Source organism: Sceloporus occidentalis, unplaced genomic scaffold (genome assembly GCF_023333645.1).
Source record: "Sceloporus occidentalis isolate IW3139 unplaced genomic scaffold, rSceOcc1.0.p SCAF_74, whole genome shotgun sequence".
Lineage (NCBI taxonomy): Eukaryota > Metazoa > Chordata > Lepidosauria > Squamata > Phrynosomatidae > Sceloporus > Sceloporus occidentalis.
This window is the reverse complement of record NW_028317054.1, coordinates 5,272,298-5,288,199: the sequence shown is the minus strand read 5'-3', so window position 1 is coordinate 5,288,199 and position 15,902 is coordinate 5,272,298. Positions and strand designations below refer to the sequence as shown.

Sequence of the window (15,902 nt, the reverse complement as noted above, 5' to 3'; positions counted from 1 at the left end):
ACAACTGAGAAATGTATTTAAATTATTAACTATGTACAGATGCATCATAAATGGCCATGGTGCCCAAATGGATCCATCTTCTTCAGTGACCATAACGCAAGCTACTTTATTCAAAAGTTGACATTTGTCATTTAAGCCAGTCTTGCAGTAGAACCAAGATTTTTATGTCATTGAATAGAGGAAAGAAAGCGCCACCTATCCAGATAGGGCAGAAAATTATGAAACCTCCCTCTTACCCTCTGTTTTGATCTTGCCCTGTCATGGCTAGGTGAGTTATCTTCCCGTTTTTTTTGTTTTGTTTTGTAGAGCTCATGGGAGAACTGTGTTCCCTGGCTATGTACCCCACTCTGGGAAGTTTATGGAACCTTATATACATCCCTGGTTGGGTCCTAGGTGGACCAGACAACCACCAGGCACTAGGGGCAGTATTGTTGGGGAGAACGCTGGCATTTCTTACAGCCCTTTGATGGACTAACTACTCACATCTTCCAGGCTCCATTTTTCTCTTCGGGATGGAGAAGAGGGTCAGGATGCTCTTCCACGGTTATGGACACACTTGTGTCCATGTGGCTTTTTTTTGTCGTTCAGTCCCCTATGGACATACAGTAGTGTGAAGAAGAAAGTACACCCTCTTTGAATTCTATGGTTTTACATATCGGGACATTATAACAATCATCTGTTCCTTAGCAGGTCTCAAAAAATAGGTAAATACAGCATCAGATGAACAACAACACATGACATTTAACACCATGTCATGGTTTATTCAACAAAAATAAAACCGGAATGAAGAAGCCATGTGTGAAGAACTAAGTACACCTTATGATTCAATACCTTGTAGAATCACTAAAAATAATAAAATAAATGCAAAATAAAGTGAGCTAAGTGACGATAACTGCAAAAATATAAAAAAAACTTTACATCCAATTGCCATAGCTCTACATGTAAAAAGTATAACCTCCAGTCCCCATTCACTACCTAAACCCATTAAGCCATAACAAAAAAAAAATATGACTACCCTATAGGGTACATAAAAATGTATGTGGGATATGTCTATAAACAGGGGATGTTGCCAGAAACCCCTGGGACTGAAGGAGTTAAAATAAACATGGATATGTAAACTATGCAACTTTAAATAAATTGTGGTTGTGCCAAACTAGGTGAGGTCTAATAAACATTGTAGGTATAACTTTCCCATGAGTAGCTTTGGCTCAGTGGGCCCTTGTTCAACTGGCCCACCACCCCTAGCTTTTTGGCCAAAAGTCCAGGGAAATGGTTAGGATTTTGATTCGTTGATGTTTGGAGGATCTGGTTCCATTGAAATTTTTTAACACGTCCATATAATTATTGAAGGAACAGTATTTCAATTAAGAAAATGTAAGAAGCTAGTCAAAAGCATTGACAAAAGTCTTCAAATTATTGGGCAATTAGGGGAAAAGCAAAAAAGTACCATTACTGGCCTGACCCTTTGGCATACTCCAGGGCAGGGAGAGAGATGTGTGAGCTGTATGATGCAGTAGGGAGAATATGTTTAGTGTTGGAGATTGTATGTATGTTTAAGTGTACGGTGTTAGTGAGTGTGTGCATGGTACTGTATGGTGATAGCATGAGTGTCTGTGGGTAAGTGTATGGGGTAAGCATGAATGTGTAATTGGTGTTTTCATCATTAACAAATTGTCTATGACATGTTTTGATTAAATGTTTTTACGTACACACACACCGCTTTTATCATTTTCTGATGCACTTTAATATGCACCTGAATTAGAAAGTTATCATTTCCAGAGAAATTTTTCGAATGCAAGCAATTATCCTATGGCACAACTATCGTTTTTTAGACTGGTAAAATCACTGAGGTGCAAAATTACTTGTTCTGCAAGTTTAAAATATAACTTTCAAAAAAATATATTTTTCATAACTGCATCAAACTTATGTTAGGGAGCAGACATTTTTTCCTTTTCTCTTAAGGAAGAATTTCAAATTCCATTGTGACGGGACACCCTATTTTTCGAGCTATAACCGCAGAATTATTTTATGAATGGATACATAAAGTATTCTGCTTGCAAATGTGCTATTTTTACATGAAGAAATGATGAATGTAGAAACCTAAATATGTTTAGACTTGAGTTCCTGTGATGTGGGAATGTGTGACAGATATATGTCCTAAATGTCTTCCCAGTGTCTATTTCTCAGCTGTTCTGTTGCGGGATATATCACAGCTGTCACTTATCCTGAAAACAGCATTTGGCAGCTTTCGTTTGGTTTTCCAGTTCTAGAATTTAGTGTAAATACATTGCAAAGTTCTAGTAATCAAAATAGCTATTGTGGTGTATAGGACAAAATCTTTAACAACTGGCAGCAACATTGTATCAAAAACAATAAAACATTTTTCCCCCAGTAGATCAAACATTCAGACCCCTGATTAATTATTCAGCAAACCCCTGTGTTTTGTTTACAGAGAAATACATGAAGGACTTTAAAATAAAACAATAAAAACGTTTTACAATAGTTGCTGCTTAAAGTAGATCTAGTAAGCTCAAAAAAACATATCTTCTGATCTGGTTAAAACCATAGTATAAAAATACCTAGAAAGTTTTCAGTTGAGCTCCCCTCTGCCTTTTGATATTGGAGTCAGATGAGGGTACGACCAGGGGCCGATCAAGAGCCTGACCCCAGGAGGGGCACTCACATTAACACAAAAATGCAGACACGCAACTAGGCATTCAACACTAACACAACCAGACACTCAACACTAACACACATGCACACATTCAAACATAATCAGATCACACGTTCACACACTAAAATACTCACACACACACTAACACACCCGGACACACACACAAACATACTTAGACAAATATACGTGTTCACACAGTGTCATACCCACACACTCTAACATGACCAAACACACACCCTAAAATAACACACCCTAAAATACATGTTCACACACTAACATGCCTACACACACGCTAACATACCCAGACAAAGGCACATGTTCACCTCACACACTAACATACCCAGACACATAGACATGCGCTAACATACCCAGAAACACACACACTCAACTCACTTACCCTAAAAAGGCTCTGCTCATCTTGGATGCAACTAGATTGGAAATTAGGGAGATATAGAGGTAATTCTGGGTGTCAGGTCTTACCTCTTTATCTCTAGTCCCAGAGCATGCCAGAGGTGGAATTAGCTCTCCTATGGTATGGTTAGCCAGACAATGAAGGCAACAGATGTGAGACAGGGTGGGATTAGGTATAGTCCTATTTGGACTGTAGTCTAAACAGGATTAGGAGATGTTTTAGTAGGCCAATGTACACAGAGAAAGATGCAGAGTCCCACAAGCTTTCAAAACCTTGGAGGGCCCTTTGTACATGGCTGACCTAGTCTGTTTAAGACTAAAAGCAGATTGGGAATGTATTGTGTATCAGCCTTTCATTGCAGGAACAGTAAGGACCCATTACTTGCTGAGTATAATCTCTGATGAGTCCAGATAGTGATCTCAGTCACGAGATGGGTACTTAGGCAAGCGATGTTTGGTGTTCTGTTCTTTTAATATGTCGAAAGATAGGAAAACAAGATACAGTGTATATTATCTTGGTTGCAGAGTATTGTTACAATAAATAATAAAACTATTGGCTGTAAGGATGTTCCTATTTAATTCTATATTATAGTTCATTTTTTAAGTGTTATTGCTGATAACATATCTTATTTTGTAGTCACAAGTTGTGATCCTAGAAACAGAAAGAATAAAGTATAGTGGAAATGCTAATATATATTAGTGTCAATTTTGTTTTTTATTGTCCACACAGAACGCTGCATTCAAGTATTAGATAATAGATGAAAAAAGACAAAAATAAAGATAATAATAATAATAATAATATTAATAATACTTATATATCCAATGGTTCTCAGAATACATGTGTACATATAAAAAATAAAAATAAAATAATTAATAGTGTTATATATATAAATATGAATCCTGAGACATAAATGACTTTGGCTTTCCAGTCCCCGGCTGAATTGTGCTGTGACACAGAAAGGCAATATAGTTATCTTGTTGAGCACTTAACGGCTTGCTAATAATTTCCTGGCACTCGATGTGTGTACTATGTATATACGGTATATACACCTGAATTATTCTCATATACTGGTTTAAACATTGATACAGAATTTAGTGAATTTTATGTTTTCTTAACTTCAAGACGTACCTAAACTTCAACAATAGCACTGCTCAGTGTTTATAATAAAGATTGTAGATTAGGAAACATAAGCAAATTGTATTATTTAGAATTAATATAAGTTATGAGCATTAAATGAATTATTTCTGCATTGAAACATTCTAACGTTGCAGAAGCTCCGTGGAGCATCATTAATGCAAAAGAGCTAATGGGCTATAAAAGTAAATTTAAAGTTCCTACTGAGACGAACAATTAGAAGCAACATTTAGCTATGATCGAAGTGTCTTTTTCCATTTGCTTATCCAGCGTTAGAGACGCAGGGCTGTAGGCGGCCTTTACGTGTCTGATAATAGCAGAATTCTGGTGGCAGCTCTTTGCTATGAAGTCAGGGGTGTGTCAGCTCAGTGGCTGGAGGACGATAAACTCAATGGGACTCTCTATTTTTAACCTCCTGTTCATTGCTTCTTGTAATGCGATGTGGGCTAGCTGAGCTTTTCTCCTGAATGTTCCCAAATACCCTGGCTTATAATTTTCAGAAACAGTCATTGAAGAGAAAGTTACTGAAGAGTCGGATTTATCGTCAAGTTTGGATCTTTTCTCCTTAAGACATTATGTCAAGTGAAAATAATTTAACTGGACAGGTTTCAACTACTACAGTTAGTTCGGTGGCCATACAAGCTGGCGAATCCAGAATAATCATATCAGTACTTAAGGTAAGCACTTTCATCCTGTGTTTTTGTACAAAATAGTATATTGCCAGGATGGAGAAGAAAAGAGTCTTTAAGGTCTGATACATTTTTAGGGACAAATATTTTCGTAGAGTCACATAAGCTTTTATGACCGCAAGGATCTTCCCGTTAGATGAAATTAACAGAGCTTTGGAAGTGAGACCCTTTATCTTACAACGAATTCTACTATCGATGAAACATGAGTAATCAGAGACTAAGTCAATATGTGTAAACTGTATAATAAATGTTATTGTAACATAAAAGCATAAAACATAAACGAGATGTGGACTCTCTACAATATCTTACCCCAGATATGTGCAAAATACCACAAATGGTTAATAATTGCACATATGTAACACTTTCAACAACACTGTATTCCGACGCAGCCCTGGCACAGATCTGGTTAAATATGACAGTTTGTGTATACTCCATGACAATATCTTTTATATACAGTACAGTACAGTATTTTTGTTTTTATGGTTCATTGTTTTCATGCCCGTATGATTTAGCATCAGCCTCTTTTACTGCGTAGGGTTCTACAATGTATTATCTACCTGCCAAGTATCCTGGTTTCAGCAGGACTGCCCCAAATCACACACTGTGACAGTGTCTAGCAATATTAAAATGTTAATAAACAGAAACCTATCTGTAATATGATGATAAGTGAAAGCTGATAAAGTTTATAGAATGGACATACGAGATCTTGATTACTATAAGGTCTTTAATAAACAAAAACAGATCATTATTTCAATTAATTACTGTATATACCATACAATTTCAGCGGGTGACAAGCCCACTTTAAAGTAGACCATTTTCCCTGAACACTGTGAATATTTAATTGAGCCTAGTATATAAAATAACCAATATATGTCACCCCATCTGTATGACAGTGGGGGCGGCCGTCTTAACTATTTTTCTGTGATAGAGGCTAATACATTGAGGGATTTCAAACACTCATGGCATAGTCATAACGCTATCCTGACTCTAAAATGAGGTCAAGGATTGTTAACGGTTTGAGTCTTATTAACAGAGGAAATCGGAACCTACATTCGGAAGTCCGAATGGTTCGTAAGTGCTGTCGTATTTGTCTTTTAATTTAATTTTGTACATTACTACAATGTGTTAACCCGTCAGATCTCAAACTGTTTGTTATTATGGTGTGTACTATAAATTACTTCAAGGTCAAGAACAGGTGATCTTGTAAGCTTATGATTGTCTGAGACTAATTGAACTAAACGTTAAACCCACCTGTTGGCAGGCATGGAGACTCTGAAAGTCTGAAAAAGGTGTCGCAAGATGTTGAATGGCGTTTCACTTACTCAACATTATTTTCCAGCTAGGTTTAGTATGACCATTAGTATGACAGTAATGTTGTTGGGTGTAGTAGTACAAATCAGCACCTGCTTAACCAACCACATATGAGATACATGGTTTGCAAAGTGGTACTCGGATGTCAAACATATATCTCATATGTGGTGGCACTCTTGCCCCTAATAGTTATTACTAATATCATGTTTTTGTAGGTATTGGGACTGATCAGTACCCTGGCAGATCACTCACTCTGGAATAATATACGTACGGAGTTTCCGTTATACAAGAAAACTTTTATTTTATAAAAATATGAAGAACTGGTGACCAGCATCTGTTTCTGAGAGTAAAATGAATGATCCAGTCCCTGCCTGCGAGCAGTGATCGGTGCATGATTAGTCTTTCTTTTCAAACCATAATGGTGAAAATGTATAAATAAACTATAATTATTTAATCACAAAGCATATATGAACATATGTGCTTCACTCTTTCCAGACTAGTTGGTTTTCTAATTTGGTTTGCAGTGATTGTAGCCGCTCACAGAATCCAAAACCTCCCCACAAAAGAATATGGCGAAAGTCTTGGCTGTTACTGGTCTGGTCACGTCTCTGAGCAAAGCAAGTCAGCAAAAGGAATCTCCGCTGAGAATAGGAAACTCAACTGGTGTTAAAAGGCAGAATTTAGACATATTCCTTAAGGGCAAGCTTTAACGGACAACAACTCTTATGACCAGAATAATGATTGTCCTACTGGAAGCTATGAAAAAAACAGGTGCATCAGATGTATAAAATGTCAAGTTTGTTAAAATTTTTAATTGTCAGGTTTCCACCCTGCCAGCCTGGACTCTGTGTTTATTATCAGGTGTCAAGTCAACTGCAGCTTCTAGAGGCCACCTGTTAGAACAGAAGAGCTATGTGCTAATGACCTTATCAGCTGCACCCGGTTTCCTGGGCTTTGGCCTTCCCCTTAAATGCCTGCCCAGTCTCTCAGCCTAGGTCTTTGTATTGCAGTGTATACAGCCTACAGCGGTTGGGCTGTGTCTTGGTCCTGTGCTACTGCTAGCAGCTTGTTTTTGTACTCTACTCATTTTGTCTTGGCTTGTCCTGACCTTGCTCTTGGCTCCCAGTGTGGCTCTCGTTCCTGATCTCCTGGTTCTGGCCGGCTTGTCTGATTTTGTCTTCTCTGCCTATGGGGCTTCCAGCTGTGTGCCCTACCAAAGCGGCTTCCAACCATGTGCCTTTTCTAGTGCTCTGCCAGATGGCCTCAGCCGTGTTCCTGTCTAGTGCGCTGCCAGAGGGCCTCAGCTGTGTTCCTGTCTAGTGCCCTGCCATTGTGATTTTATCCATGTTCCTGCCACAGTGTCTGGTCTATGGGCTATCCAGCCGCAGTGTCCAGTCTAGAGACTTTCTAACCCATGTGTTTACCTACAGCCTGTTTGTGCACTGCAATATAGATGTATCTTGCACACCAGCCTTTTGTGTGACGCTCTTTGCTTGTCTGTAATTACCTGTTTGTCTTTATGCATTGCTGGGTACAGGTGGAGCCCCTGGTATCCCCTACAACTCGGCTCCTACCCAACCTGCTTACCTCGAGTCCTGACAGCTATTTTTTGCTCAGATCGTGTTTCCCTCTAATCTTATGTGTGTATACCCTGTGAAATGTGTGTACTGTCACCTCCATGAACTTCATGTGCCATCACGTACAACCATGTATATTAAATAAAATTACTAAAAATGTATTTTTTGTTTTGGAACGTACTGGGAAATGGGAAAAATATGATTTATAAATAACTTAACTTATTAGCTTAACCTGTCCAAAAATGTATGTAAGTATTGTTAAAGTGCATGCTGTTTATAAGGTTTTCACCTAAATATAACTAATACATGCTCTGTAGCCCCGGTGCAGAAACAGCTAAGCCACACCTGCATTGGGTTTTCGTTCTAGAAAAAAAGTTGGGTAAATTGGAACTAAATAAATCAAGACAAATTATTATTATTGTAATGACGTAGCACAGGTTTACAAAAAAAAGTGAAATATATGTGTGGCACAATGGCACCCTTGTCAATACTTTGTGCTACCTCCCTTTGCCAAGATAACAGCTCTACATCTTCTCTTATAATGCCTTATGAGGATTGGAGATTACATAGCAAGGGATCTGAGACCATACAGTCTCTCTCCAGATCCTTAAAATTTCGAGGTCAATGCTGGTGGACTCTCCCCTTCAGGTTTTCTATGGGGTTCAGATCAGGGGACTGGGATGGCCATGGTAGGACCTTGTTCTTGTGGTCAGTAAAAATGTTTGTGCTGATTTTGATATATGTTTTGGATCATTGTCCATGCGTTTATACCCCAGGCTGAACAATTTCCTGTTCCTAGTCACCCATGTGTACTAAAAATGTAAAATATCAATGTGAATATACTTCAAATGTATTTTTCTCAAATTAATTCATTGGGGTATAAATCATTGTGCCACACAAATTTAACAATTTTTATTGTTTGGGGTAAACTGGTAAATATTTGCAATTGTTTGAAATCCACAAGAGCAGAGTATTTATGTGTATTTTTTTAAGCCACTGTAGTTGTTAAAAATGACAAGAACATATGTCCGGGTCCTCAATGATGTAACTTAATGTTAAGTCTACAATGGAAATACAGTGTGTGTAAGGAATCAGGATCACTATTCACTGAGTTGATGTGATCTGAGGACTCCTTGTGAAAAAGTGATAAAGCCTTTAATATGTTGTAACAACCATGATCTACTATTAAGTGATATCAAGTGATAACTAAAAAGAAGTATGACACAGTAGGGACACAATATGTATATAGGTTGAACTTGATGGACTTTGGTCTTTTTTCAACCTTATGAACTATGTCACTATGTTACTAGATGCTTAGATATAAAAGTGTGATATTAAACTGACTCACTAAATATTGTGTACAGTAGCAAGTGATAGTGTTTAGTTTCTCGCTGGTAATATTACCGTGGAGTGTAAATCCTATCTTGAAAAGTCCTTTTTAATATCAAAGTCTATTTACACATCTGCGTTGTTTCCCCCCTGGCAGTGTTAGTAGAGATTGGAGTGTAATTATTTCTTGACCAATAGTGACTTTGTAGGTACTTACCATATCTCCTATTAAACATAAGCGAAAGACAAAAAAGGCTCATAGATACAGAATAAAGTTGCCAAATATTTATTTTTGTCCTGCTACTGATTTCAGTAGTAAATACTGGATATCTAACCTTGGATACCCCCAAACCAGAGCTACACCTCTACTGCTCTATATGAGCGGCTGGAATGAGGAGTGACTAAAATACATAGAGAAGGGCTAACACCAAATAGTCACTAGACCCCCAAAAATACAAAGAAGTTAAACACATTGAAATTAAGGACAGCCAATGAGCTCTGAATGAAATCGGGAGCACTCTCGAGTATTCTGCTACCCCATTAAACCTGTGCCTGGCGGCCATGTTGTTTTTTTTTTATATGCAGAGGAGGAGAACATCAGAGGAGCTTAACAGCAGCTTTGCAAATGAATACCTGTACATTACATCTGTTTTGCCCAAACCCCTTACTTTCATCCCAAATTGTCTTTGTGATTTTATTGAAATCTCCCTGATAAAAAATCATGTTATGTGCCCAACTATAATTTAGCCATTTTTGTTTTTTGCTTTTTGTCAAGCCTGGACTACTATTAGGCATAAAGGGGAAATGCCCAGTGGGCCAGTGGTCTTGAGCTTAGTTTTTTTTAGTTTCAAAGAGCATGTAATCATTTAACTTTCAGTCTGACCCTGTTTTCTGTGGTGCTCTTAAGAAAAGTGGAACTCTAGGAAAGTGTCTGCTGTGGAATTTGAAAAATGTGTACACTTATATAACCATTTAACTGATATTGTATGATATATTATTAGTTACCACAGGTAGGAAGCTATTTGGCACCATTAACTTTGTAAGTTCATTATGTTCAAGTACTGTGTCAAACAGTCTCTTATCTGAACGTTCACAGCTCGCTCGCATCTCACGTTCTTTAAATGACAGCTACATGTATTTGGAGCACCATAAGCTTACATAAATATGTCTGCCTGGCATGCAGGGGTAGATTGGTACTTGGCCTGTAGTCACTTGATTTTGGACCCTCCCCTTTTGCATTTAGCTAACAAAATTAAAAGATGGCATGCACTCACTTAGAGCCGACTGACCCAAGTTCTTGTATAAGAATAATAATTATTTATCAATAAAACATGCCAAATCAGGGTGGCCAAATGTGACTTTGTTGCTACTGATATTTTGATGACTGGAGGTTTCAGTCATCAAATGGACACCTCTCTAGATTTGGGCACCCATATCACCATCTGTTCTGCAGGTGGGAAGGATATGGCACTGCCCACTCCCCACACCAAGGTTTTGCTCTCTCCCATCCCCTTTCTCAGCTATTGGGATATAATTCTGCTTCCACAAGACCGGAATGCTTCCCCAACTTTGCCCCACCAGTTCCTTTCTCCCACCTCCAGGTAAAAGAGAGACCTCCAGGAATCAGTCCCCTGATGTGATGATAGTACATCATCTATCTTGTGTCACACATTCATAAACCTGATTTTTTATGACTTTTGGTTTGCCGTTGACAATATAACCAGCTTTTCTTTAGGCTGTATAACAAAATGTTTACTGTGATTCTGTGATTCTGGTCAAACCAGTCCTCTAATTTTTTTAACTTCTGACACTGATAAGAATTTCCTGGAGCAACCACATCAAAGAAGTCAAACACAGAAAATGAAATACCAAATAAATGCCTGCAGTCAGATTGGTATAACAGGATATACAAGTAACAATAAGCTTGATCACGCAAGACTAAGTACAAAAATTGCCATTATAGAAGGCCAGGAGTGGTTTGGATAGTAGCTATGATCTTCCCTGGATGGATTTAACAGAACAGTCTACCAGAAGCATAACTATATTCTAATTGCTTGATTTTTTATTTTAGTGTGGCCACTTGGTGAATCTACAGTTAGCTGAAGCCATACCTAATTTATTTGAGATTGGTGCAAATCAAGATGAATCTAATAAACTTCTTAAGGATCATGAGATGCTTCTTTCCAAACTCAAGGTAAGCAAATAGATTCCGGACCGAGAATCTCAATATAAATTAGTGTGAAATATAGCTTTTCAATGTATTTTGTTGATTTGTCCTTATGCTGAATGCATGAAGTTTGAATTATACTCCTTGAGTCCTGGAATATCACTCTCTTTTGGACTCAATGAATTACGCACGCTCTACTGTTTTAGGAGCAATTAATGTCTTCCTATGTTCATAGGGTTCCTCTAATTCCTAGTGCCAAATCTTTTTCTCCACACAGCTACCCCAATCACTGATCGCTTCCTTCATGTGGCTGCCATGCTTACTCCCTGATCTCTTCCTCCACACAGCTGCCAGGGACTCCTCATTGTGAACTTCTATTAACAACCACCACATCACACCGGCCTACAACAGCTTAGTCTTCTTTCTTGTCAGCTAGAAATTACAACACTGAGCAGGGCAGCTGGTCCAATAAATGGTACGCCATTTTTGAAATTATCATAAAAAAACAACGCAAGGGATTACTATGGAGAACAACGATTCACACTCATAATCTAATTCATTGAATGCTACCCAAATAGAATAGATTAATGAAACATGATGTAGGAATACTTTTGAGTCTGCTGGCAGTAACTATAATTCCCACAACACACTTGTTCCAGAATAACCCAGTTATTTTTAACTTTAGCTTGAATTCCACAACTTCACTAATATTTTCCAGATTTAGAACAAGTCCCTCCGCTACACACATTCAGAAAATGGCTTTAAGTTTGCCTAACTAATGCAGTGTGATGTAGTGAAAAAATAGGAGAGAGAGGACAACGCAATTTCAGACTTAGTAAATACCATGCTAAAATACACACTTTATATCCAAGTGTTTACTTAACTGTGTATACATGGTTTATTATAACCTGTTCAGAGGCTTAAAACCAATGGTGTATGCTGAGAAAATATCTTGGCTATAAACACAACATTTTTCAGTAAAATATTAACAATATTATATTTAATATATATAGTTTAATAATATAATACTAAATATTAAATACTATAGTTCATACCAAGATGGAAGCACACAAACACAGGAAACAGAATGTTTTCTTTTTTCACAAATTGATTTGGTTGTAAGTGACAGAAATCAGTTAAGTCAATGCGAAAACGCATCATACAGACTGAGACATATAAAATATTGGAAAATTCCCACTAAAATATTTTTTTACTAATATAATACATAGTTTTTAATAAAATGTTAATATCCCAATGGGTGATTTTTTTACTAGGATTTTATTTTAGTCCGTTAAGACCTCTGCTTAGATAGAGATAACTCAGTAAACACCAAAAAAAATAAAACATTATTTAGTCCAGTCCATGTTTAGATATTTCCAAATTTAACCAAATGAAGAGGTAACATGGCTGACTTTTCTATCATTATCCATCTCTATAGCATTTTCAAACTGGAAGTATCCCAAGCTAAACTTGGGGAAGTGATTTTCTACTTCATTTTATTAAAAGTTTAGTTGCACAGATGACAATGTGCCAAAAGAATATGTTTTTGCTTTTACTAAAAAAATATTAATCTTTTTCAAAACGTCATTTTGGAGGAGCTGATTTTCTTTTACACATTTGTATACAAACTGTAAATTGTGAAAACTTGGAGAAAAAAAAACTACTCGAACAGTGGGGCCAACATTTATTATTAATTTATATTTATTTAAAGTAGAAAGATTTTTAGGAAACGTCCCCAGGCATTTGTGTAAATTTTCATTTAATCCATCTTAAACCTTAATGCACATTAGGGAAATTTGCTATAAAAAAACAGTTTTGACATTTCCGTAGCGGTGAAGGCATAGCCAAAGAAAAAAGTGGATGTGTTAGATGTTTATAAGAGTTTATGACAACAAGGTTAACACTATTCTGTCCATTAATCTGCATTAAGCTTAGAGATATCAGAATATGTGAGGCTTCCATGCTCCTCTGGCATAAAACACATTATTGGATCAGAAACTATTGCATTGGAATAGGAAAACATGGGATATGTCTTGACTGCATGAATTTCATGTATAGTTTGGAAATATTTGGACACTGACAGAAGTTTTGTTATTTCGGCTGTTTACCAAAGTAAATTCAAGTTACAGTTAAATAATGAATATGGGCTTCAAGTGCAGTCTCTCAGCTTTATTTTGAGGGTATTCACATGCATGTTGGAGGAAGGATTTAGAAATTAAAGCTCTATAATGTGTAGACCCAAAAGTAATTGGACAAGTGATTCAAAAGCTGTTTCATGGACAGGTGTGGACTATTCCTTTATTATTTCTACATCAATTAAGCAGGTAAAAGGTCTGGAGTTTATTTGGGGTATGGCATTTGAAAAAGGCCATCCTTAGGCTGCAAAAATAGAAAAAATACATCAAAGAGAAAGCAGGAACATTAGGAGTGGCCACATTATCAGTTGGGTACATCCTGAGAGTAAAAAAGAATGCACTGATGAGCTCTGCAACACAAAGACGCTTGGACGTCCACAGAAAACAACAGTGGTGGATGATGTTGGATCCTATCCATGGTAAAGAAAAACCCCTTCACAACATCCAGCCAAGTGGAGAACACTCTCTAGGAGTTAGTCTTATCATTATCCAAGTCTACCAGAAAGAGAAGACTTCACGAGAATAAATACAGAGGGTGCAAATAATTTATAAGGCTCAAGAATAGAAAGGCCAGATTAGACTTTGCCAAAAAACATCTAAAGAGCTAGACGATTTATGGAACAGCATTCTTTGGACAGATGAAACTAAGATAATGATGGGAAGGAAAAAGTATGGAGACGGCTTGGAACAGCTCATGATCCAAAGTATAGCACATCATCTGTAAAGCACGGTGGGGGCAGTGTGATGGCATGGGCATGCATGGCTTCCAATGGCACTGGGTCACTAGTGTTTAGTGATGATGTGACAGAAGACAGAAGACAAAATCAGCTGGGTGAATTCTGAAGTGCATAGGGATATATTGTCTGCTCAGATTCAGCAAAGTTGATACGATGGACAATGAGTTTTTTAAGGCAAAGAAGTGGAATACTGTATTTGCTCGAATATAAGACTTATATAATAAAGATTTTTTAGAGCACATGCTTGAGAAATGGCTTGAGAAAAACCCTATTGAAACATCACCACTCTTGTGGAAATTAAACTAAACTGATTTACTCACATTGCTGAGCAGCTCTGGATTCTATACTACATTTGACCCACAAATAAACCACAACTAAAGACAGCTGCACTTAAGGCCTGGCAAAGCCTCATAAAGGAGGAAACCCAGTATTTTAAGCAGTCATTGTCTGCAAAGGATTCTGGACAAAGTACTAAAAATTTATATTTTATTTATGATTGTGTTGATTTGTCCAATTACATTTGAGCACCTGAATTAAGGGGAGGGGTCTGTGTATGAAAATGGTGGTAATTCCTAAATGTTTCATACAATATTTTTGTTAAACCTCTTGAATAAGCGGAAAGTCTGCACTTCAATTGCATCTCGGTTGTTTTATTCCAAATTCATCGTGGTGGCAAACTGAGCCAAATTTATTAAAATTGTATTAGTGTCCAAATATTTCCTAACTGTACATCTATGCATTGCTTCCCATTGCTTCATTTTTGGACAGGGCGATTCTGTCCTTTCACCCACTGTGCATTAGGGCTGTGGATACAAAAAAATACACAAAAAGTCTGGGGACACGTGTCAATCAGGAGACTGTTCTCTGAAAAGAGACATATTTCAATGTGTATTGAATCAAAGTCCGGTGTCCGGTTATGGAATATGTGTTGACTGCTTTATACTCTCTCACTGGCAACAAACGTAGAACAAGTTTTAACTTGATGAAGTGTTAATGAATCAAAAACATCTAACTCAACAAGCTTGTACAACCTATGGTGTTCATTCAACTACCCACAGTTTGGAGAAGTTCAATTTATGTGCAGTACCGTGAATATGATAGTGCTATATAAATTAATAATTATTATATGTTAGTGAAGTCTGGTAAAGGCTACACATCTTGAATTGATTTAAATAAATATACCAGTAGTGAGTATATTAGGTTTACAAACCAAGCTTGTGCACATCTCAGGTCAGACTTTAGTTCTGAATATACAGGTCCTCAATGACCATACCTTGGAAATTCTTTAAGGAGGCTGGAAAGTAGGGATCAGCCAAGTGAAGCAGTAAGATAAGCCATGCATAGGGTTAGGGCTAGTGCCAAGAGACTTCAAATGGGTAGTTTGTAGGCAAGATAGAGGTGATGAGTAGGGTCAAGCACCTCTCCCACCTCCTGGTGATTAAAAACTGACCCTGAAGGACAGTTTCCAGGTATGCACACAGTATGGTGCAAAGATGAATTTCAGCCTCTCAGTTCTCCACTACTGATGAGCCACACGTAGCTAGCCATTAGACTAAAGCCCAGATGAAGCCCAACTCAAGCCCACACTGCCATGCCCGGCTTTGACACAGACACTTAAACAGCTTCTAGTTATTTGGGTTATGAAATTGCGTTTTCTGAGTCTCTTGACCAGGGGAGGGCTGGCAGCCTAAGGCCTGGGGGGCAAGTCTAGTCAACTGGCCCATTGCGCCACCAAAG

General features: G+C 37.6%; 1 protein-coding gene across 1 annotated transcript in view; it reads left to right on the top strand.

The window, feature by feature from the left end:
• The first annotated feature begins 4,795 nt into the window (after positions 1 to 4,795).
• LOC149286004 (coiled-coil domain-containing protein 141-like) overlaps positions 4,796 to 15,902 on the top strand; it is a 60,908-nt gene continuing 49,801 nt past the window's right edge. The window contains exons 1-2 of the mRNA XM_089494689.1: positions 4,796 to 4,897; positions 11,198 to 11,320. Of these exons, the coding sequence (XP_089350815.1) occupies positions 4,796 to 4,897; positions 11,198 to 11,320 (225 nt within the window). The remainder of the gene's footprint in view (positions 4,898 to 11,197; positions 11,321 to 15,902) is intronic.